Genomic DNA, 25,623 nt, shown 5'->3' on the forward strand with positions numbered 1-25,623 from the left:
ACTACCTATCAGTAATTCCATTGGCTGAAGATCAATTCATATAGGAGATACTTACCGGCTCCAAAACAGAGAAAATAGTCATTATTTTACCAAACATTGGAATAAAAAATCACTGTAAATACTATCTGGTCACAATTTATATGTTTTCAGTTGAGATTACATCAAGATAAGCAGGAAATCTGATCCTTGACCACAAAGCACACGGGATAAATGCTTTCAGTTACTTTGTTGCATTGTCTTGAAGTAGCTGCTCTTGCTTCCTCTTTAACCCAGTGGTAACCTCTCTAAAATGAAACTGTGGTCATGTCGTTTAAACTTGAAATCCTGGCTAGGAGAATGAGAAGTGAAAAGAAGGGGAGTTGGCAAAACTTTTTGGGCCTTTGAAGAGAGAAGTTCTGCTTTTTTTTTTTTTTTTTTTTTTGGCCAGTCCTGGGCCTTGGACTCAGGGCCCCAGCACTGTCCCTGGCTTCTTCCCGCTCAAGGCTAGCACTCTGCCACTTGAGCCACAGCGCCGCTTCTGGCCGTTTTCTGTATATGTGGTGCTGGGGAATCGAACCCAGGGCCTCGTGTATCCGAGGCAGGCACTCTTGCCACTAGGCCATATCCCCAGCCCTGAAGTTCTGCTTTTAACTGTCTTGGACATTGTCTTTCAAACAGTTCATTTGAAAACATCTTCAACAACAAAAGTAGTTTGAAATTCACTGGACAAGATGAAATCCAATCTTAGCGAACTCATAGTTCAGAAGGTGGCTGCAATGGATTTCTACTAATTCACTCACATCCTATGTTCCCTTACCATACTTAGGAGAACATTAGCGTTTTTTTTTTTTTTTTAAGATTTTTTTTTTTTTTTTGTCTTTCCTGGGCCTTGAACTCAGGGCCTGTCCCTGAGCACTGTCCCTGGCTTCTTTTGCTCAAGGCTAGCACTCCACCACTTGAGCCACAGCGCCACTTCTGGCCATTTTCTATATATGTGGTGCTGAGGAATTGAACCCAGGGCTACATGTTTAGGAGGCAAGTACTCTTGCCACTAGGCCATATTCCCAGCCCAGCTTTTTGCTTTTTTTTTTTTTTTTTTTTTGCCTTCATTCTACAAATGTCACCAGATTTAGATGTAAATACAATCCTAAGCAATGCAGTCCTAACTTTATTATGTTTATTTTGTTTTTGTTAAAGTGTTTAACATATATAACCACAATAATTTAGCAAAGATATTAGCCTATTAGTATAATAATTCTTAAAATTTATAAAATTACTATTGAGATAAAGGAGATAATGTACACCCAATTTTTTAAAAAGTCTTGTTATTAGGGATATTATTTCATTATTCTTGAAATGTGTTCATGAGGTATTATACTTTCATTCATAAAGTATTTGATAATTCAAAAGGATGAACAGAGATGTAGTCTATTTTAGTGTGTTTATGTTTGGGATATCCATCCTTGAAAATAATTATTTCATTGCTACTGTTCTCTCTCTCTCTCTCTCTCTCTCTCTCTCTCTCTCTCTCTCTCTCTGTTTTTGTTGCAGTGGACAGAAATAGTTGGAAATTCATAAAATGAAACAAAACTTTAATCATGCAAAGAGTAGTGTATAGAATATTTCCTCTTTTTGTCTGTACTGAGGCTTAAACTTGGGGTCTCACTTTTAATATGCAGACTGTCTACAGTTGAGCCACACTTCTATCATATTTTACAGTGGTTATTGTAAGATAGGCTTTGCCTCCTATTTTAGGACTCATGTTAGAATGACAGGTATATGCTTCCATATCTAGCTTATTCCACTGAAATAGAGTCTTTGGATGAGGCTTCCCTAGCTAACCTGGAGCTGTAGTCCACTAGACCTCAACTTCTCCCATAGTCACAGTGATCAGCTATTGGTTGAAAAGGATCTCAAGTGTCCAGGCTGACCTCAAACTGTGATTCTCTCAATCTCAATTCTCTTTATTATTAGGATTAGGAGTATGAGGCATAAGTAACTGGCCATTTTAAGAATCTTTAAAATACACACTTTAAAGATGAAATTGCTAATTTATGATATAATTAATTCTTGTTTGTGCTTTTTACTAGGTCTTTACCAAAAACTACATGCAAATGGTTGAAAAATTTTGTACCACAAAAATTTTGTTTTCTTGGTTTTGCTGTGCAGGAGTACATATTTGCATTACATTATGTAAAATTTGCAACTTATAACTTTTAATTTAATTAGTACTCATAAGTTTTTATTTAATAACTACTTCTCATAGGATTATTTTTCCTTTCTTGTTAGTTTTTTACATTTTGTCTGCAGATGCAAGTCTCAACTACAGGGAAATGGTCCCAATTTAAGAGTTAGGGGATGGCCAAAAAGTGTATGAGAAGCTTGGATATGGGAATAAGGTTAAAAGATGTCCTTTTTTGATTGTAAAATTCCCTCTAGGTGATAAAGTATGCAACCAGGCAGCTGGAAATCTGAAAAGTACTACCTACATGCACCTTGACATTCAACAAATTATTTATTGCATTCATCCCACCATCTGCAAAAGGTTATGCTAGAGTTGATACATATGCTAGGTTATGCTAGGGTTGAGCCATAATCCGTGCCCTCAAAAATCTTTAAAACACTAATGCAGGAAAGTAGCGCTAATCAGATATTTATAATACGTGTGATAAGTGCAGCCAGAGAGATATTCTAGATTTTTCTATATGTCCTGAGGAGAAAACAGAAAGTTCTGGGAAAGAAGTGCCCAAGTTGACTAAGAATGGAATAGATCTGCATTTATCCATTAAGAATGGATAGATAGGGGCTGGGAATATGGCCTGTGGTAAAGTGCTCACCTCTTACATGAAGCTCCGGGTACAATTCCTCAGCACCACATATATAGAAAAAGCTGGAAGTGGTGCTGTGGCTCAAGTGGTAAAGGCTAGCCTTAAGCCAAAAGAAGCCAGGGACAGTGCTCAGGCCCTGAGTCCAGTCGCCAGGACCGGCAACAAAACAAAACAAAACAGGAAGAATAAAGAAATAGATTGTCCTAGAAGCAATACAAATAAAGCACAGGGGTTCCATTGACTGAGTACCACTTCAGAGCTTTTGTTTTAGCACTGGTACATGTTGGGTGAAAAGGGGAGAGGCAGATGGGCTAGCTCCTGGAGGACAACTCATACAATAGGAAATGACTTGGACTTGGTTCTAGGTGATATGAAACTTGAGAAGAAATCATTATAGAATGATCATGAGCAGATTCACTTGGAAATAATTTTACCTCCTATCTATGTAAAGAATGGATTTTCAGTAAGCAAATATGTACATGAAATCATTCATTAGAGATGTTGTAAATGCTACAACAGAGAAGAGAGAATGACTGAATGAATGAAAGCAGTGGAAGTTATTTGTTAAGTACCTTATTGCTGAGTGGTAAATGCTAACAGTGATTTGTCATATTTCTATTATTTTCCCTAGTCTTTCATCTCATTCTTATCCCTGAGCTATAGAACCCATTCTATGAACAAGGATTGTATGTATGTAGTTTATTTTGATTCCTAGGAGCAAGATAGCTACAATCCTTTGCCATGGTTTCCATGTAGTTGTTGGGAATACTACTACAATATCTTGGGAAACTCATGAGAGGTGCAAAAAATTTTCTAAGATCATAGTCTAAAGGTGAGATGTGTTTCTACAACCTCTGAAAGATATAATAATACCAAGTACTTATTTACAGTTGGGAATTTTGTGCACATGTGCACAAGTATTTACTATAATAATCAGTATGGCATTTATCAGTTTAAAGTCAATTAAAAAATTAGCCAAAATATTTTTAGCTAGTATTAGTTATTAGATTATTTAGCAGGAACTTCTGTGGCTCTTCATGTTTTTATCTTTTCATTTCTTTCTTGTTTTTGTTTTTTATTTGCAGGAAAGAAGGTTTATCTGAGTTTCTTCCTAAACCTCTCTTAAGAAATACAGCATATTTTACCAGAGATTTGTAAGTATCCTTTTCTTTATATTTTTTATTGAGGAAATTAGATATTGATTTTGTGGAAGGAATGGCTCCTCCATTGACCAAATATAACTATAAAATGTAAACTGGCATGAAAAACATACCACTCTACCAAATATCGAAAGAGACCAAACCTTAACCAGAAAAACATTTGCCATATCCTTTTTTAACTAGTTTTCATAGCTAATATTTTACTTACTCTCTGGAAATTTCTCTTTCTTCATGTCATATTCATTCTCTATTGCTCCTATGTGAAAATATATGTGTTCACATTTTAGAAAAATTATAAAATTTTGGCAAAAGAAGATTAAGAAGGTGAATAAAAGCTGGCCACAGCAGAAGGTGGCATTTGTTCTTATTTTAAAAGTATATGACTTTGGAGAACTTTCCATTATAAACATTTTTAGTGACAAAATATATCACAGTCGGGTGCTGGTGGCTCATGCCTATGATCCTAGCTACTTGGGAAGCTGAGATTTGAGGATCACAGTTTGAAGCCAGCTGGGGCAGAAAAGTCCTCTTGAGACTCTTATCTCCAGTAAACTACTCAAAAGAAGTGAGTCTTGGTATTGTGGCTTAAATGGTAGAACACTAGCCTTGAGCACAAAGTGGCTCACAGCTTCCAGGCCCTGAGTTCAAGCCCCAGGATGGGCAAAAATAAATAAATAATTCACAGGGTTTGCATAATTAAGATTCATTTTGTTTGACCAAGTTTATGAAGTACATGTTGTATCATATTTCTGCTTAAACTGGTCGTTTTAGGGATTAGGGAAAGAGGGAGAGGAGACCTTTCCCATTTCACTTAACCAAGAGTTCAAGACAAGCACACACACACACACACACACACACACACACACACACACAAACATTTTTACACTGATACTTTTTTTTTTTGTCAGTCCTGGGGTTTGGACTCAGGGCCTGAGCACTGTCCTGGCTTCTTTTTGTTCAAGGCTAGCACTCTGCCACTTGAGCCACAGCGCCACTTCTGGTCGTTTTCTGTATATGTGGTGCTGGGGAACTGAAACCAGGGCTTCATGTATACAAGGCAAGCACTCTCGTCCCTAGGCCATATCCCCATCCCTATACTGCTACTTTATTAGATGAATTTAGAAAAATCTGTATGAGAAAAAGAAACAAAATTCTTGTCCTAAAAATATATTTATAGTGTAATCATTTTTTCCTTCTTTGCTCAGTCTTCAAGTCTAGTGAAGATCTATTAGGGCAAATGGCCAGCATACTGAGTTTATGAGCATGAGTCAAGGGTCTGTGGTATAAAAATAGTTCAGGGAAATAAGGCCATGGAACTAAGATATGCAGTTAGGAGTCTCTGGAAAGCACACTTCCAGACTCACCTGCAAATATTTGTATTCGAAGGGAGTCTATGTGAAATGATGACTACTTTAGATAGTTTTATGACTTGGGGAAGTCCCTGAAATTACTATCATTAGGCATCAATAGACATTTTATTTTGGTCAATCTATGATTGTTGTAGTGACATTAACATTCATGGGCAAATGAAATAAGAACGGAGACAAACATCTAACTTGTCATGTAAGATCTCAGCAATTTTTTTTAAATTGAAGGGTGTGTTCAGTTCTTAATTTAATTACACCTTCTGTAGTAGTAGGCTATCCTCACGATATATTATTTCCAAGTTATATTAGAGTGGCAGTCTAGGTCAATCCATGTGATTTTTTTTTTTTTTTGCCAGTCCTAGGCCGTGAACCCAGGGCCTGAGCACTGTCTGTCCCTGGCTTCTTTTTTGCTCAAGGCTAGCACTCTGCCACTTGAGCCACAGTGCCACTTCTGGCCATTTTCTGTATATGTGGTGCTGAGGAATCGAACCCAGGGCCCCATGTATACGAGGCAAGCACTCTTGTCACTAGGCCATATTCCCAGCCCAATCCATGTGATTTTTAACCATGTGATTACTAACCATGAAATTTCATGTTATCTCAGTTTACCAGAGCTTGTTAGTTTAATGAGAACAACATTGCTCAAACCACAAGCTTTTTATAGATACTGAATGAAATACAATAGAAATAACTGTGATATCTATACTGCAACTGTAATTTCCTATATTTTGTCTATATATTCTATATCATCTTTTCTATATTGTTTTGTAGACATGGGGGTTTTATCCACATGATATTATTAGTAAGCACAATTATTAGTAAGCACACACAAGCTATTTTTTTGGATGAAACTGCTATTCATAATATGAATTGAAGAACTGTTAAATGCAGATTCTTGGGCATACTCCCTGATATTTTAAGCAAATATTTTGGATAATTCACATTGAAGTAATTTGTAGACAACCATTTGAAACCCCTTGAGAAAAGTGAATCTTTCCTTAAAGATGATGATCCTCAAAGTAGTTGACTAGAAAAATGAAGGAAAGCTTTGTAAAAGTTGGTATTCCTGGGGCTCTACCTTGGAGATTCTGATACAGTATTTGCAGCAAGTCTTTGAAACCTAAAGTCTCAAGCAATTTTGGTATTTGCAAGGCACTAATTTACAGCCTCATTGTTGGCAATTTTTTTTATTAGCGATGAAGCGTGTGGTTATATGTGGATGGGGTATAAAGTTGGGAGTATGTGTTTCTACTAGTTCAGATTAAGCTAGTTAAAAGGATGAGTTTAAGTGCTTTTGCTGCAGAATTAACAAGATTCATGGTTGCCTCATCCTTGATTGTTTACTTACTTTAATTAAATGAAGTGTTATGTTGATATGTCCATAAATCACAGATTTTCCGGCCAGAAATCGCTGCTCAAAACCATCTAACAACTCCTTATTTCACAGACAGGAAAAGAAATAAGGGAATTGCCCAAAGCCACAAGACTTAAGGCCATGCCTTCTGGTATAAACTCAGCTCCATTCCAATCATAACTAGCTGACTGGCTGCCATTTCTGCACACCTCTCATCATGATTCAGGCTTCTAAGCAGCCAGCAGGTGAGCAGGAGAAAGTGTGCTATAAGTCAGCTTTCCCACTCCTCTGTCCTACTGTCCTCTTGAAAATGAGATGGTCTTCCTTTGCAACCTTGTTTGGCAAGATGTGTAGATATTTCCTCTGCACATCCAAAGATGCAGACTGTCTAGCAGCGTCTCTCTCTCCAGTAGTTCTTCTTATGTCTTTACCTTTGCCAGAGCAGAGCCTTTTTCCAACTCTGTACCTGTGCTGTTTGTTAAGATAAAATTAAGAAAGAATAGGTTTCTAAAGAAAGGAGAGAATTTCCCAGCCAAGAGAATGCCATCAGATGACTGGTCCTGAGGCTCTTCAATATTAACTGTCCATGCTGAGAATATCGCATGCATTGTCACACTTAATATTCTCACCTGCAGGAGATGTTATAAGCTGAGGCTTAGAGACCTCATGTGTCTTGCATATGGTCTTTTAGCTATTACTAATCTGTGCAGCCCCCAAACCAGACTAAAGGTGCAAACCAATCCTGTTGCAAAATACATGTGCCTTTATAAAAATTGCTGTTGCTTTCTTTTCTTATCTCTTTCATATATAATTCTACAAAAATAGGTCAATTGTAAAATGCAAAACACTCTTCGAGGTGTTAAATAGACCACATAAACTCCTTTCTGAGTTATTATCTCTTGCACAGAATACTGTAATTGTCTTCAAACTCATCTCTTGAAACTATTCCTCTTTCCCAATCTATACAATCTTGACATCAGGAATGACCATCCCAAAAGATCTATTACAGTTGTCGTACTATTGCTAAAAATCCTTCAGTGACTTCCTGTTGCTATTAGGGTAGATACGATCTTCAACTTACCTGAGAAGGGAGGTTTCTATTTAGCCACTCCCTTCACCTTATGCGGTTCTCCATTTTCTTCCCTGTACTAGCTGTACTGGCTTCCTTCTGTTTCTGAAGTAGGTGTTCTTCTATTTTTATAACCCCTGTGCCAGCTGCAGCTGATTTTTTTCACTCATATCTCAACTCATGCCATAAGTGAGTCAGACCTTGACATTACGATTTTTCATCCTAGACTTAGCATAATGTTAGTCACAAGTGGCTTTGTGTTTGTTATTCTTTGGATGTTTTTCTATTACTTAAAAATAATTATAAAATGGTTTTTACTAGATGTAGAGTTGATACACAACAGATGTTTTTCAGCTGAATAAACTTATAGATGAATAAAACTGATTTTGGTTAGCTAATTTGTATTAGATCATTTGGTAAAATACTGTGTTTAAGTAGAAAATAACTTTTTTAATTCCAGTAAAAGAAACTGAGTTCCAGTCAAATATAATACTATTTTTAGTGCCCAAATGATATAAGATTTCCCTTGATTTTGTAATTGCCTTTTCCTTTCTGAAATCAATTTGGTCGAATAAATGAAGCTGATTCACATAGCATATTGACATTTTTTGATTAAACAAATTAAGCCAAAGCAATAAAAATCTGGAAATAGCAACTATAAAAGAATAATATAACACCATTTGTACCAGTATAGGATGGAAAAGTGTCACAATTTGTTTTCAATTTTTTTTCCTTTTTACTAGAATTTTCAAGAGCAATGTATTAGTCAGGAGTCTCCAGAAAGTCAGACCAATAATGTATGTATATGATAGATTGATGATGATCATCATAGACAGACAGGCAGGCAAGCAGGCAGACAGGCAGACAGATATTAGAGAGGATTAATTTGGGAAATTGAATCACACAATTATGATGCTGAGTCCCATAACTGATGATTGGTAAACTGGATCTATGTGATGCTCGTGGTGTAACTCATTTTGAAGCTGAAAACTCAGGGGGCTGCTGGCTGGTGTAAGCTTTGGAATCCAAAGTTCAGGGAGCTGGAGCTTATGATGTCCCAAAAGAGGACATCTTTCACCCTCTTTGGTTTTACTCTTCCCAACCACTGAGCTGATCAGATGTTGCCCATCTGTACTGAAGGTGGGTCTTCCCACAAAGTCTACTTAGGCTCACATAAGAATTTCCTTTAGAAACACTTGTTCCAAGTGTCTTTAGTCAACAGGTACCCTAATCATGCTCCACCTACATGGGATGAACCCCATGCCCACCAACAGATCTGTTGTCAAAAATTATCTTTATTCTTGAAAAAAACAAAATCTATTGCTATCTTCTCTAATGAAATGAATTTATCTAGTTAAATAATGTTTAGATTTTAAAATGAACCAGATGTTCAGTCAAAACAGCATTTCTGACTCCTTTCCTCATCAGTGAAATCAGGATTGTTTGTTGTTTGTTTTGTGTTTATTAGCCAATTGATGACTAAATTTCTCAAAGTTGACATCTAAGGTGTTAAAGTTATTTATACAAATTCCTTGATAATGATGAATTACTCATGGATTTTCTCTTGTTTTATTCTTGTTGTCTTGAATGTTTCTAATAGTGTTGATTTGTTTGCATCTGTTCTATTAACTTGTAAAATGGGGAAAAGAAATTGGATGAGATGTATGTGACCAAGGTTACAAGGTTGCTTAATATGCACACCTCAATCTTAAGTATAAGTTTGTTGAATCTTTCTATACATTTTTAAATCCTGAAAATACTTAATTTGTTACTCAACTTCACAAGTTGTTAAAATGTGATACGAAAAAAATTAGTCACTTGATCCTTGTCATACACTGTGTTGGAATTAGCAGCTAGATTATATGGTTTTATCACCTTTTTAAATTTAAATGTTGAAAGAAGGAACAAATTAAAATTTCTATTCACAGTATATGTATATAGGAGATAAGATGAGAGATATAGATATGAATGAGCCAGATAAATGTAGAAGCACGTTTTAAGGTTTAAGTGAAAGCAAAGGATCTTAGACTCAAAACATTTAGAGCATGGTCTACCCATCCTGATGAATAGGTGTCTGTGAATAAAGAAATAGTGAGGTTTTTCTAATCAAAGAAACTTGCTGTTTACACCAGCATTAAACTTGCTTAGAATTTATGTGAAACAAGTTCAGAAGTGTACTCATAAAAATTAGCAGTGGTGTAGAAGACAGAGAGTATCTAAATTAACAGCAAGCAGACACCTCTGCTTTCTTGCCACTCTGCAAAGAGTCACTGAGGAAATGAACACATACAAGTATGTGCAAAGGAAGTAAGCAATTTTGAACATTTGTGTTGTTTCGTAATTTCTATACTTTTCACTAGAGGTTCTTGAAAAAGCCAGACTATTTCTCTCTCTGCATGTTGTGATTTGTGATTGCTATCAGAACCCAGCAGGTCCCAGTATGAATGGATTCAAAACTATCTGAGATCTCAGTAGTCTAGACTGGGGTATTTAGCCTAGAATTTAAGAGTCATCTCCTCTGAGACTAAAAAAATCCAGGGACTATTGACCAGTGACAGTGTTCTTGTACCATAACATTTTTCATTAAAGTTAAATAAAAGATGTAATCCACACTAATCAGACTTAAAACTCACACTTTTTGTTACAAATGAAAATATTTTTAGTAATTTTTTTTCCCACTGAGCTAAAATTATTGGGTGATTTTCTAAAACCTTGTCTGAGTTGGGTGTCTGAATTGGATGAAAAGAGCCTCTTAGAGAGGTCAGAGTCAGAAGAGGAAAAAAGGAGGTGATTGATGAAAGAAGATGGTGACGGAGACAAGGAAGCTGATCTTGGATGGTCTAACAAAGAATAGCAATTACAATTGGTCAGAGGCTGGCTTACTGCTGTAATGAAATTTTAAAATGAAGATGCAGAGCTTTTTCTTCACTACTTTCATATATTCATCCTTAACATTTATCCTATTACAAAAAGCTAATACTGCCTACAAGCCAGGCGCTGGTGGCTCACAACTGTAAACCCTAACTACTCAGGAGGCTGAGATCTGAAGATCACGGTTCAAAGCCAGCCTGGGAAGGAAAGGCCTTGATACTCTTATCTCCAATTAACCACCAGAAAACTAGAATGGTGCTGTGGCTCAGGTGGTAGAGCATTAGCCTTGAGCTAAAGAGGTCAGGGGCAGAGTCCAGAGGCTCAGAGTTCAAGCCCCAGTACAAAACAAAAATGACATTTCCAATGATTGTGTCTGATACCTTTTGAAATTCAGAAAGTGAATATTTATCAGTGATACCTCTACAATATTAGCTGAGTTAAATCACATCTTTGCCAGTGTTGCCTTATACTGAGTCCATTTTTTAAGTCTCATTGAGAGGCCTGGAGAGATCTTCAATAACATACAAGATACTCAGGTTGACTCTTCAGCACTAACTTCAGTGAACAGTTCTTCCCGCTTCTTTAAATGGACTGACTTGCTTTCTTCCCCACTCTTTCCTGATGATGAGGCTTTTGAGAGTTGTCTGTAATAATACTAAGTTGCAACTTACTATAGTCAGCATTTTGTGTTTTAGTACTTTTCCCAATTGTTTTAATCCAGATGGATTTGAGTTCTTTTCCCACTGTATAGTTCTTTAACATTTTAAAACAAATGTCAAAAAGACAAAGGAAAATCTACTGGGAAACAAGAGTGATGGGATGACTTGGAAGTCTTTACTGGTTTGTGGACACTGCCTAGAGTATAAATACAGGAATACTTAAAAGACAAACCAACCTGGGTGTCGGTGGCTCACACTTGTAATCCTAGCTATTCAGGAGTCTGAGATCTGAGGATCGTGGTTTAAAGCCAGCAAATTCCACCTGGGGCAGGAAAGTCTGTGGGACTCTTATCTCCAGCTAACCACCAGAAAACAGGAAGTGGTGCTGTGGCTCAAGTGGTAGAGTTTTAGCCTTGAGCTGAACAGGTCAGGGACAGTGCCCAGGCCCAGAGTTCAAGCTCCACCACCAGGAAAAAAAAAAGATCAATTGAGCTATTTTGTTTTCATCAGTATGGATAATATTTAGAAAGACAGCATGAGATAGTGTGAAATTCATCTGGAATTCCCATTAGTTTATATTCCTTTGGGAAAACCCAACTCGTCCACATAGAATGTTTAGTGAGCACGTTATTAAAGTAGTTTAGTGAAGTGCCTTAGTGTTGGTTATTAGAGTGAAGGTAAAATAGCCCAATTGATGATATCAATGTGCATCCTGATATATGTCCAGTTGAAGGTCTAGGGAAAGTGTATCTAGTGATTTACTGAAGTTTTTAGTGTACTACAAGGAAAGATTGTAGTAAGACTTGAAATTAGATTGACTTTTCTCCAAGTCTCTCTGTATGTAATGCTATACTTTGTTAGAAACCACTAATAAAAACAATCTGTTAACTTAGGTGAAACTGTTCTAAAGCCCCCTATAGTAACAATAGAATCTATGTTGTTTTTTTCCCCCCGGTAATATTATTGGAGACAGGCAGAGGAGAATATGACCTATTTTTTTTAGCCCAGTTTGATTCTTTTCACACTTGTTGACCAGTCATCTACAGTGGTTATAATACAGATTACACCAAAAGTATTGAACTAAATCTTAAGGAGAACATCTAGCACTGGATCTTGATACCAAACTCCTCTCTAACTAAGGCTAGTACACAGACAATTTAGGGAAACACTGCTCTAGTTCATCTGACAGAGATTAATTTTCAGTAAATACTTAAAAAAAAAACCTACCTTTGTTCTTTCCTCCTGTAATTCCTATTCTTCTCACATTAAGGTTTTTACCAATCTTAGCAAGAACTAGTTTGCTTTAAAATTCATTCTGTTTGTCTCTAGGCTGAGATACAGGTGAAATAAAATTTTCCTCAGAGACCTTATGTTTTTGTCTTCTCCTCTCCATAATTTAATCAAGTGTTAAGGTGAAAAAAATCTGGTTCTTTGTGCAGTGGCACATAAAAAAGGAATTAATTTACACTACCTGGTGTCAGGATGTAATATGATTATTCTAGCAAAGCTATAAAGGGAAATATCCAAAGCTAATGAAAAAAATTGAGAGGTCATTGTGAAAACTGCTGGGCTGAGGCAGAGCCTGAGTACTGAGTAGCTACTGAGTGGGAAGGATGCTGAGCCTGGGGGCACATGGCTCGGAAAGGGCAGTGAATTTCAATGATGGCTTACTAGAATAAAGTTCAGGATTTTACAGCAACACACATGGATTTGTCTTACTCTACAGAAATAATTAAATGAGGTGGGAGAGTGTAGCCCACTCTAATAAGAGAATCTAATAAGAAGACTGCCATCTTGGAGTTTTTTTTCTCTAGCATAACCAGAAAATAACTTTCTATAAGATATACATTTATTTTCACATTTTAAGATGAAACCACAAAGATAAAAGTATATAGAAAAGAAGTCTAAAATAAAATGTTAAGTCTACCATCACTTCTAAATAAAATATATTATATTGACCTCTTATACTTTTCAATGACTTCAGTCATAAACAATAATTTGGAAAGTCAACTAACATACCTGGTTACTAACTTAGAGATAAGACCATCCATGAAGAGTTTGCTTCTGTTTTATTCTGGTAAAGAGTTTTATGGTATCTGAATGTGGATCCTATTTAGAATATGTAACCATAGGATATTGAAAGGGAATACCAAAATCGAGAGACACAGGGTAAAAAAAGATAAACAACTACAAAAGCAGTACTTGCAAAACTGTTTGGTGTAAATGAACTGAACAACTCATGAGGGGGAAAAGGAAAGGGGGAGGGGGGGAATGAGGGACGAGGTAACAAACAGTATAAGAAATCTATCCAATGCCTAATGTATGAAACTGTAACCTCTCTGCACATCAGCTTGATAATAAAAATTAAAAAATAATAATAAAGGTCATAGATGTAAGAAAATAGAATATGTAACCATTAAAGAAAAGAACCAAGACAAGATTTTTTATTCAATATTATGTATATTATTTCAATTATATGACCTGCATTTTTAAGTTTCAAGAATGGATAAAACTCATACAGGAGAGGAATTGTTTGAAGAGTTTTGAGATCAAGCACTTCAGAGAACCTGGGAGTGAAGTTGGGATTTCTGTTGAGGTGATCCGTGCATATGTGGTAGGCGACTTTTAGGTGGCTTCTTTACACATAAGGCAGTTAATTTTCTTTTGTTTTAATCTCTTCTAAGCTTACAAAGGCTTACAACACTAGAAACGAAGCACCAATATGTGATGATTAAAACCTATGTTTAAGAATCACATAAAAAAGCTCAGATCCTACTGTGCAAAAGTTTCTTAACATCAGGAAAACTCAATTTTAGTCATCTCATATTGATAGGTAGTTTTCTTTTCTTTTGTGTCTCTTTACTCTTACAAACACTCATGGTAATGATTAAATGAAATCATGTCATAAAGAAACTTTACAATTTGCAAGTATATTTATAAAGCAACTGCCTAAGCCAAAAGCTCAATTAAGAGTAGTTGCCTAAATGTGTATGGCCTGATAACATTTTTAATTATTAACTGAGATTTCTTTACTCTTTTGTACTTCCTTTAATGCTTTTTATAGGTACTATTTACTGAAAATGGGTAAACAACATAGAACAAAAGTTCTCTTTTGTTTCTCATGTTTTTAAAATGCAAACAAAGAGTCATAGACTTGAAAACTCATATTATATCTGACAATAGCCAGGCTTTTTGAAATGAAAGATTTTTCTGAGCTGAGAAGAGGACTGAAAAAACTTTCAAGCAGCAAAAAAGAATGTGATGACCTAAGAGTTATTTACCCATCAGTGTGAAGACTAAATATATGAGGAAAAGACTGACTATTGTCTTTTCAAGGTACTGAGGAATCCTAGCTCCTTAAGTTGAGCCAGAAGAAATAATAAACTTTTTGACTTTTGTGCCAGTCATGGGGTCTGAACTCTGGGTCTGGGCACTGTCCTTAGCCTCAGGGCAAATGCTCTACCATGGGAGCCAAAGATCCATTCCTGATGTATTTTGTGGCTAATGTACATAAGAATCTCATGGACTTTTCAGCCCAGAATGGCTTCAAACCACAACCCTCAGATCTCAGCCTCCTTGAGTAGCTAGGATTATAGGCATGAGGCACTGGAGCCCTGCTAGGAACAGAACTTTTTTTTCCTTATTTATTGTCAAAGTGATGTACAGAAGGGTTACAGTTTCATATGTTAGGCATTGGATACCTTTCTTTTTTTTTTTTTTTTTTTTTTTGGCCAGTCGTGGGCCTTGGACTCAGGGCCTGAGCACTGTCCCTGGCTTCTTCCCGCTCAAGGCTAGCACTCTACCACCTGAGCCACAGCGCCGCTTCTGGCCGTTTTCTGTATATGTGGTGCTGGGGAATCGAACCTAGGGCCTCGTGTATCCGAGGCAGGCACTCTTGCCACTAGGCTATATCCCCAGCCATGGATACCTTTCTTGTACTGTTTGTTACCTCCTCCCTCAATCCCCCCTCTGCCCCTCCACCTTTCCCTCTCCCCACATGAGTTGTTCAGTTGGTTTACACCAAACAGTTTTGCAAGTATTGCTTTTGTTGTAGTTTGTTTTCTTTCCTGTATCTCTTGATTTTGGTATTCCCTTTCACTTTCCTAATTCTTATACCAGTATATACAGTTTCCTATGTACTCAGATAAGATACAGTGATAGTGCAGGTACAACCACAGGAAGGGGATACAAGAGGATCATCAACAAAAGAAGCTACGGTTTCACATGGAATGTTGAAAGTAATTACAACAGTGATATATCACTCGTTTCCATAACATGGAGTTCATTTCACTTAGCATCATCTTATGTGTTCATAAGGGTATAGCTATTGGGCTCTTGTGATCTTCTGCTGTGACTTGCCTAAACCTGTGCTAATTATTTCCTATGAGGGGACCATAGAATCCATGTTTCTTTGGGTCTGGCTCACTTCACTTAGTACAATTTTTTCCAAGTCCTTCCATTGCCTTACAAATGGGGCAATGTCATTCTTTCTGATAGTGGCATAAAATTCCATTGTGTATATGTACCACATTTTCTTGATCCATTCGTCTACTGAGGGGCATCTGGGTTGGTTCCAGATTCTAGCTATGACAAATTGTGCTGCGGTGAACATTGTTATGCTGGTGGCTGTAGTGGGTTCTTGTTTGTGGTCTTTTGGGTAGATACCCAAAAGTGGGGCTGTTGGGTCATAGGGGAGCTCTATGTTTAGACTTCTGAGGAATCTCCATACTGCTTTCCAGAGTGACTGAACCAGTTTCCATTCCCACCAACAATGAAGTAGGGTTCCCTTTTGGCCACATCCCCTCCAACAATTGTTATTGTTAGTTTTCTTGAGATAGGATATTCTTACTGGGGTGAGATGGAATCTCAATGTTGTTTTGATTTGCATTTCTTTTATGGCCAGTGATGTAGAACACTTTTTCATATGTCTCTTGGCCATTCTCATTTCCTCATCAGAGAAGTCTCTTTTTAAGACGTTAGCCCACTTGATGAGGTGGCTATTCATTCTTTGTTTTGGAGGAATTTAATTTTTTTAGTTCTGCATATATTTTAGATATGAGGCCTTTGTCCGTGTATGGCCAGTAACGATCTTTTCCCAATCTGTGGGCTTTCTGTTTATCTAGCAAGCTATGTCCTTTGCTCTACAGAAGCTCTGAAGTTTGATGCAGTCCCATTTGTCCAACCTTTCTTTGATTTGTAGCATTTCTGGGTCTTTGTTAAGGAAGTTCCATCCTGTGCCAAGGAGCCCAAGTGTTTCTCCTACTCCTTCTTTTAGTGTTTTCAGGGTATCTGGTTTTTTTTTTTTTTTTTGCCAGTCCTGGGGCTTGGACTCAGGGCCTGAGCACTGTCCCTGGCTTCTTTTTGCTCAAGGCTAGCACTCTGCCACTTGAGCCACAGCGCCACTTCTGGCCATTTTCTGTATATGTGGTGCTGGGGAATCGAACCCAGGGCCTCATGTAGGCCATATCCCCAGCCCAGGGTATCTGTTTTAATTTCGAGGTCTTTGATTCATTTGGAATTGATTTTGGTGCAGGGTCATATATAAGGATCTAGTTTTAGTTTGTTGCATGTGTTGAACCAGGTTTGCCAGCACCATTTGTTAAAAAGGCTATCTTTCTTCCATCCTATTTATTTTTAGCTTCTTTATCAAAGATTAAGTGTGCATCGTTCTGTGGCTTAATTTCTGGGTCTTCAATTCTGTTCCATTGGTCTTCAGGCCTGAGGAACAGAACTTTTAACGAAGTTAACAAATCCAAGTGCAGAGATTATGCCTTCCTTTACTCTCAGGGTGACATGTTAACAAGGCTGCACATGTGGTATGAGCCTAGAAGGATAGAGAGATGATGGAGGAGTAAATAGCAGGCAGATGTGCTTGACAACCACTTCCCTCAATTCCCTGGCCCTCTGTGAGAGAAGAGGGACTAAAAATACTTCACAGGCCTCAGGAAGGGTCCACAGTGATTTCAACAGACCTTGTACCCCACATTTCCTAGGTTGGAACGGAGGATCGAGCTAGGATTACATTAAAATCAGTGGCTGAGGATTCGACGTCACATTGACTAAATAGAGCAAGTTGCAACCCAGTGCTGGTCAGGGGGAATGTGGGACATATGTGAAACAGAGTCTTTATTCCCTCCTATCCTTAAAGCTCTTTGAGGAAATTGATATTAGTAATGTATAGGGGGTGTGCATTTTGATTGCTTATTTACATTGTTGGTGGGGAATGCTCAACATCACCTGACATGAGGAGATGAGACTGGAGACTATTTGTTCATCCTGTGTACTGAGAGCAAAGGGGAAGAGGACACTGTACCTACTGCCACGTAGGAGCTACACGTGGGAACCTAATTAGTAACCTGGGATGTGAAAGGAAGATTTAAAGTGTGAACAGCACCAGACACCCCTGTATACTGAGGAAAATATTGACCTTAGTATTTCAGCAGTTTTACAAGCAGACAAGTAAAACCTGTGCAGAAGCTGGACTGAGTTCCTTTGACAAGGACTGTGGTTTGGCTAAGGAGCCTCATCGATGGAAAGAGTTAGGAGAGATGCTTGTGGATGAGCCACCATTCGAGACTGCTTCAAGGAGAGGTCAAGCTTGATATGTTGGCCTCATGTCCCAAGTGATACCATGAGACTTTGACATTTAAATCTAGATGATAGCTGAATATGATAGAGAGCAGGAAATATTTTAACTACTCAGGATATAATATGTAGCCACCTGTTAAGGAACATCAGAAACAAGAATTTTAGAGGCGTCTTCGAGGATAGCCAATAAAGGTAATTTAGAGACCTGTGGGAGCAATGAGGCTTAGAGTATCTCAGCGGATGCCTAATAAGCAACTATTTGAATAGTGACATTCAGGAAAAAGGGAAACGTTCTCCATTTTTGTGGTTTAAACAGATCTTAAACATGCCATTAGGCTTCTCAATGAAACTGACGACCTCCTAGGGCTAATTAACTGAGGCTTATAGGTAAGGCAAATTTCCACTGAGTGTCTTCTTCAAATTGCAAGCATTGTGTATTCCAAGAAGTGTGACTAGTGCCTATATTACTATCATTCATATCTAGAGCTCAAAAGGGGAATAAGAAGTATCCTACTGAAGGCCTGAATTATGCATTTAATAAATATAGAGAAATTTGTTTACTGAGTTTATGTTTTTAACAACTGAAGCTGGAGATCTCCATTTATTAAACTTAAAAAGCAACACTTGACAATAACTTATGAGTTTGTAAAAAAATGTACTTATGGGGCTAATATTCACTGCTAAGATGCAAGTCTAAAATTACCAATATGTCAACTCATGGGTTATATCTTACACATTCTGGCTAAGGGATAGAAAGTACCAACTCTCCACTGAGCTCCATACGGTGGGATGGAAATAACAGCATTGCAGTTTATTTAGTTTATTTATAGGAGTTTCTCTGATATCTAAAGGACTCCTGAGATGGATGACTTCTTCCACATCATAGTATCTTGCAAGAGACTGAGCACTGAGGAGGCTACCTTCCTCTTGCTGATACATCAAAAGGCCTTTCTCTTTCCTTCCTTCTTTCCTTTTATTTGCTAGTCCAGGACTTCAACTCAGGGCCTGGATGCTGTTCCTCAGATTCTTTTGCTCAAGGGTAGTATCCCTCTCTCCCTCCCTCCCTCCCTTCTTTCCTTCCTTCCTTCCTTCCTTCCTTCCTTCCTTCCTTCCTTCCTTCCTTCCTTCCTTCTCTCTCTCTCTTCTCTTTCTTTCTTTCTTTCTTTCTTTCTTTCTTTCTTTCTTTCTTTCTTTCTCTCTCATTCTTTCTTTCTTTTTTCTTTATCTTTCTTTCTTTCTTTTTCTCTTCCTGCCTGTCTTTTCCTCTCTCCTTCCTTCTTTCTTTTTCTGTTGTTGTTTTTAATGATACTAGGGTTTGACTTAGAGCCTGATGCTTGGTAGGCTGCGGCTTTTAAATGTGAACCATGCCTCTAGCTCTGCCTTTTGTTGGCCATTTGTGGAGATTAAATCTAGTGAACTTCTTTTCTGCCTGAAGTCACCTTTAACTTGGATCCTCCAGGTCTCCTGAGAAACTGTTATTATAGAGTTGAGTCACTGATATCTAACTAAAAGACCCAAGTTTGACTCCATTTTGTATCAAAAAGCTCTCAGTAGCCATGACAAACTCATGGAAGTATTGTTGCAATGGCCCAAGACATCATGAGTAGTTCAGTACAGAAGGCCATGAGCTCTGTGACATTCATTTGCACAAAATCTCAGTATGTGGACAGTGTGTATATACTAGAGTTCAATGGAGTATGCTTCCAGGCCAGGAGAGGTAGCCCCTTGTAGCAGAAACTTGTATTACAACTGGTATAGAGATTTCAGGAAGCATCAGATAAATTTCTGAAGGCTGTAATGGCTCTGAGCATCCTATTGCTTGCAATTTAGACAGTTGTTTTATCAACTTGAAGAAATTTCCTTCAACATGGAAAAATTTCTCAGTAATAGCATTAGTAATAGCAGTAAATGCATTAGTTCCTTTAGAACCCAATGGGAGTTGCATTCAGCCTGTAAGTTCTAAGAAGATCAACATTTGTTTCTTGACAGTGTTAATGATGGAACAGTTCTTGGTTTATCAAGTCACTTTTAAGAATTTAATTGAAGAGGGAGGACCTTGTTCTGCATGTCAGATAATGACCTCCTGTGAACTTTTTGTGACTACATTTTAATAAGTGTAGCAAATAAATTAATGTCTCGAGGTAAAGATCAACAATGTGATATCAAACATGTGCTCCTGGAAAAGATTGAATATTTAATTTTTGTCTGTAAGAACTTGTGTGCTATGACAAAGCGGTGGAAGTGTTACATAGCCAGGCTAGATAAGGTGTATTGTGTCTTTGTACTTCAGAAGTGAGGCAAGATGACTCAGAGGCACCAAATAGGCACCAAACAGATTGTATTAGCCAAATTTATAATAGAAAAAAAATTTGCAATTTTGTATTAGAAGGAATCGGAAATGGCAATAATGAAGTTATCAGGCATATCACCTTTAAGGCTGTGGAATCATAGCATTAAAGCCACAGAAATCCACTATGGCATAGAATAAATGTTTTTATTTCCTCCAGGTTTAAGAATGGGCCAAATAGATTACATTGAATTGTTCACTCAAGCTGTTGTATAATAAGTTTTAATCCTTGAAGGCACTACTTTAAATTATATTGAGCCATGTTAATTACTTTTACTTGCAATAGTGGTTGGGAGGATCCTGAATTCTCATTTTGTCAAGCCAATCTGTAAGTGTCAAAGACCTAATTTACTTTTCATTTATTTTTTATTGGGTCAGAATCTCTGTGACCATTATGGGATATTTGGGCTTTTACCACAGGGAATATGGGTAAGCCAGCAGTTCTGATGGTTAACGTGACAATACTTGCTCACTCCTGTATATTTACATGGTCCTCTAAGGAGATGGGGGAAGGGTCCTTTTCATCTTCATCATATTTATGTTTCTACTTCTGAAACTTATCAAGTTTATGTTCTCCTCCAAGGGAATGGTTGAATGACATGCATTGAAGGTGCTGGGTTTGGGAGCAGGGAATTTAGTTTCATGGAAGAGCATTTGCCTAGCAAGTACAAGGCCCCAAATTCAGTCCTCAGCACCACACACACACACACACACACACACACACACACACACACACACACACACACACACGAAGTGCTGAGTTTAAGTTAGATTTGATTTAGTTCATTTAAAAGATGCCACAGCATTCCATGAGTGTTTTAGTCTAATCACATAGATTTGAGGATCTTTGTTGCCCAGACAGATATTCCATGATGTGGTGCAAGGAAAGAATGCCAGGTCTGTAAGCAAACTTGACAGATCAAAGCCACCTTTAACTATAGTCCCGCCTTCTCTATCACACGGTATCCTTTCTTTTCCTTTTTCTTTGCATTTCTCCGTAATTTCTTGAGAAGCCTTTTGGTTTCTAGCCATGTGAAGTAACAGCTACCAATTTCTGTCTGTATACATAGAAACATACATTGTGATACAGACCTTAGGGGTGTTATGGGAAATGTTCAGAAGTTTGACAGCCCAATTTGTTAGTGGTTGCCTCTTCTCCCAGAGTTTCAGTCTTCTTGGGATTGAGGTCCACAAGCAGCAAAGTCAATTATCTATGATTTGGATGGGGCTTGGGCTCATGACTGAAAGGAAGTTTAAGTATTCAGTGTGGTTGTGCAGCGGTGCTGAGCCTTGGCCACACTGGCTATGGGTTTTGCATTGAGAGATTGGTTGAGTACCAAACACTCCTTCCTCTCCCTATCCCCCTCCCTTTTTTATTTCATCAGCTGTCAGCGCCTGGGCCACGGGCCAACATGGATGATACCCTTGGGGGTCAGGAGAAATCAAGCAACAGCAGCAAGGGAAGCAGCAGCACAGGAGCCCAGCAAGGTCACTACCCTTGCACGAAGAGCAACAACAACTGGGATGATATGCTTGACTCTTTGTGGGGTGGTGGTCTCTTTTCCACAAACCTTCCAGAGGGCTGTCCCTGAACTTACCCAATAGATATTCAAGTACAACTACCAACACTGGTTCCCCAGGTAGCCAATGACCATCCATCCCTAGGCTAGACATAGTGACCGGAGAGCTCTAGCCTGAATTCAGGTAAAGAGGACTGAAACATTGACTGGTTAAGGCACTGTTTATCCACTTACTTTATAAAGACAAGAACCTCATAGAGCACTTGGCTCTTAACAAAGGTTGAGCCCAAAAACATGTCACACTATAGTTCAAATAAATATCCTTCATCTCAGAGACAAGCAATGAAGTCTGGGAAGACTGGGGAATGGTGACAAAGGCTGTCCAGTGCCACATAGGTCATAGCTCAAGGCCCCCAGTAATGAGCAGTTCTGGTTTGGAGTCAATTAACCAGGAGCAGGTCATTTAAGCTGACCAGGTGTCTCCAACCATATGGGGCAATGTCATGTGGTTTGTGACTCCACTGTTGTTGTTTTGTTTCCTCCCCCTCCTACTCACCCCGAAGGAGAGCTTTCTTCACTGAGGGGTCTGGAGATATAAACACATAACACCTAATCTTTGACAAATATGATTCAAATCAGTTTATTGGTCACACATACTTCTAGCATAAGAAGTGATGCAGGGGTACATGGGATTTTAGTCAAGAGGAGAGTGAATAAGTAGTAGCTGTGGAAGTAGTAAGTGTCCTCTGTTTTCCACCATAGGATATTATTCACATTGTGCATGGTTCCATGTGCTAATTTGGAACTGAAATCTGTTATTCAGGCATAGGTAGAAACTGTGCTTGGTTCCTTTGATGAGAAAGGTTATTTAAGGTATTTTATCCATTCATGAGTGTAAAATGTAGGAAAAAAAGATCAAACTATTTATGGCCTTTTCTCCAATTTTATTAGATGCCATGACAGAAAATAATACTGAGCCTTGATATTAGGCTGCAGACAAAATAAGGGAGTAAATCTTGCAAATCATCATGAATTATTTGATAATTTACCCAAGATGAAAAAAATTTTAATGTGAAAGTGAATGCTTTTACTCTGAGTCAGAGATTGTCTTCTATGTAGAGGAACCTTACCCTGTGAGATAAAAATACTAGTTAAAAAATAATATGGAAAATGCATGCTGGGAATATGGCCTAGTAGTAGAATGCTTGCCTCGCATACCTAAAGCCCTGCTTTCGATTCCTCAGCACCACATATATAGAAAAAGCGAGAAGTGGTGCTGTATCTCAAGTAGTAGAGTACTGGCCTTGAGCACAAAGAATCCAGGGACAGTGCTTGCACCCTGAGTTTAAGCCCCAGGACTGGAAAAATAATAATACGGAAATTTGACAGTGAAACAAAAAATATGATTATTTTATTGCACATTTGCTCTTCTTGTGATCAAATGAATGCTATTACTTGGACAAGAAGGAATTGAAACTTAGAGCCAGAGCTTAATTTTCTGGTATTATAGAAGACCTAATAACCAAATAAAGCAAACAAAAGCCCAAAACAGAATAATGAAAAACTGCATGCACAGCTATTTCAAATATTGGATAGATTTGTAAGGCTATTAAAAATTAATATCTATGCAAGAGAGAGAGAGAGAGAGAGAGAGAGAGAGAGAGAGAGAGAGAGAGAGACCTTCACAAAGCTGGTTCAATGAGAAATCACAAAGCTGGAAAAGCAGGTAAGTGCTATATGCAGGGGCTGACCCCAGTTCATTCCATGGTGACTCTCCAATTCGATTTTATTTTTATTTTACTGAAGCAAAAGAAATGTACTTATAATTCTCGAGGCTGGGAAGTCAAAGATGATGCTAGTTAAGCCTTTTGTGCAGTCTTTCTTTTCCACAAAATGTAATTTTTAATTTTTTAAAAAATTTTTATTATCAAATTGAGGTACAGAGAGGTTACAGTTTCATACGTTAGGCATTGGATACATTTCTTGTACTGTTTGTTACCTCATCCCTCATTCCCCCCCTCTCTCTCTCTCCCCCCAGGAGTTGTTCAGTTCATTTACATCAAACAGTTTTGCAAGTATTGCTTTTGTAGTTGTCTATCCTTTTTTACCCCATGTCTCTCAATTTTATTATTCTCTTTCAATATCCTAGTTCTAATACCAGTATACATGGTTTCCAATATACTCAGATAAGATACAGAGATAGTGTAGGTACAACCACAGGAAGGGGACACAAGAAGATCATCAATAATAGAAGCTACAATTACACATAGCAAGTTGAAAGTAGGTACAACAGTGATATAACGATCGTTTCCATAACATGGAGTTCATTTCACTTAGCATCATCTTATGTGTTCATAGGGTATAGCTATTGGGCTCTTGTGATCCTCTGCTGTGACTTGCCTAAACCTGTGCTAATTATTTCCTATGAGGGGACCATAGAATCCATGTTTCTTTGGGTCTGGCTCACTTCACTTATACAATTTTTTTCCAAGTCCTTCCATTGCCTTACAAATGGGGCAATGTCATTCTTTCTGATAGAGGCATAAAATTCCATTGTGTATATGTACCACATTTTCCTGATCCATTCATCTATGGAGGGGCATCTGGGTTGGTTCCAGATTCTCACTATGACAAATTGTGCTGCGATGAACATTGTTGTGCTGGTGGCTGTAGTGGGTTCTTGTTTGTGGTTTATTGGGTAGATACCCCAAAGTGAGGCTACTGGGTCATAGGGAAGCTCTATGTTTAGCCTTCTGAGGAATCTCCATACTGCTTTCCAGAGTGGCTGAACCAGTTTCCATTCCCACCAACAATGAAGTAGGGTTCCCTTTTGGCCACATCCCCTCCAACAATTGTTATTGTTAGTTTTCTTGATATATGACATTCTTACTGGGGTGAGATGGAATCTCAATGTTGTTTTGATTTGCATTTCTTTTATGGCCAGTGATGTAGAACACTTTTTCATATGTCTCTTGGCCATTCTCATTTCCTCATCAGAGAGGTCTCTTTCTAAGTCTTTAGCCCACTTGATGAGGGGGCTATTGGTTCTTTGTGGTTTTGTTTTGGAGGAATTTAATTTTTTTAGTTCTGCATTTTAGCTATGAGGCCTTGGTTCATTGTATGGCCGGTAAAGATCTCCCAATCTGTGGGCTTTCTGTTTATCTTGCGAGCTATGTCCTTTGCCTTGCAGAAGCTCTGCAGTTTGAAGCAGTTCCACTTGTCCAACCTTTCTTTGATTTATAGCCTTTCTGGGTCATTGTTAAGGAAGTTCCATCCTGTGCCAAGGAGCCCAAGTGTTTCTCCTACTTCTCCTTTTAGTGTTTTCAGGGTATCTGTTTTGATTTCGAGGTCTTTGATCCATTTGGAATTGATTTTGGTGCAGGGTGATATATAAGGATCTAGTTTTAGTTTGTTGCATGTGTTGAACCAGTTTTTCCAGCACCATTTGTTAAAGAGGCTATCTTTCTTTTAGACTATTTTTTTTAGCTCCTATATGAAAGATTAAGTAGGCGTAGTTCTGTGGGTTCATTACTGGGTCTTCAATTCTGTTCAATTGGTCTTCAGGCCTTTTCTGGTGCCAATACCAAGCTTTTTTTTATTTTTTATTAGTATAGCTTTATAATACAGCTTGAAGTTGGGTATTGTAATTCCTCCAGCACTGTTCTTTCTGCTTAGGATTGTTTTTGCTATTCTGGGTCTTTTATTGTTCCATATGACTTTCTGGATTGCTTCCTCTATTTCATTAAAAAATGGAGTTGGGATTTAAATCAGGAGCAAGACAGGATGTCCACTCTCCTCTCCTTTTCAACATAGTACTAGAATTCCTAGCCAGAGCAATTAGGCAAGAAGAAAATATAAAGGGGATCCAAATCGGAAAATAT

The 25,623-nt window shown here is 37.9% G+C and overlaps 1 protein-coding gene across 5 annotated transcripts in view; it reads left to right on the forward strand.

The window, feature by feature from the left end:
* Positions 1-25,623, forward strand: part of Pkib (cAMP-dependent protein kinase inhibitor beta) — a 102,370-nt gene that overhangs the window by 59,117 nt on the left and 17,630 nt on the right. For 2 of the 5 annotated variants that reach the window (XM_048354005.1, XM_048354006.1), the window contains 2 exons: positions 3,893-3,961; positions 21,608-21,710. The exons of 1 other annotated variant lie outside the window; for it this stretch is intronic. In XM_048354005.1, coding sequence (XP_048209962.1) covers positions 21,635-21,710 — 76 coding nt within the window. In that variant the 5' untranslated portion in view covers positions 3,893-3,961; positions 21,608-21,634. The remainder of the gene's footprint in view (positions 1-3,892; positions 3,962-21,607; positions 21,711-25,623) is intronic. 2 more of the 5 variants (XM_048354007.1, XM_048354008.1) reach the window with 1 other exon arrangement.

Source organism: Perognathus longimembris, chromosome 9 (assembly GCF_023159225.1).
Source record: "Perognathus longimembris pacificus isolate PPM17 chromosome 9, ASM2315922v1, whole genome shotgun sequence".
NCBI lineage: Eukaryota > Metazoa > Chordata > Mammalia > Rodentia > Heteromyidae > Perognathus > Perognathus longimembris.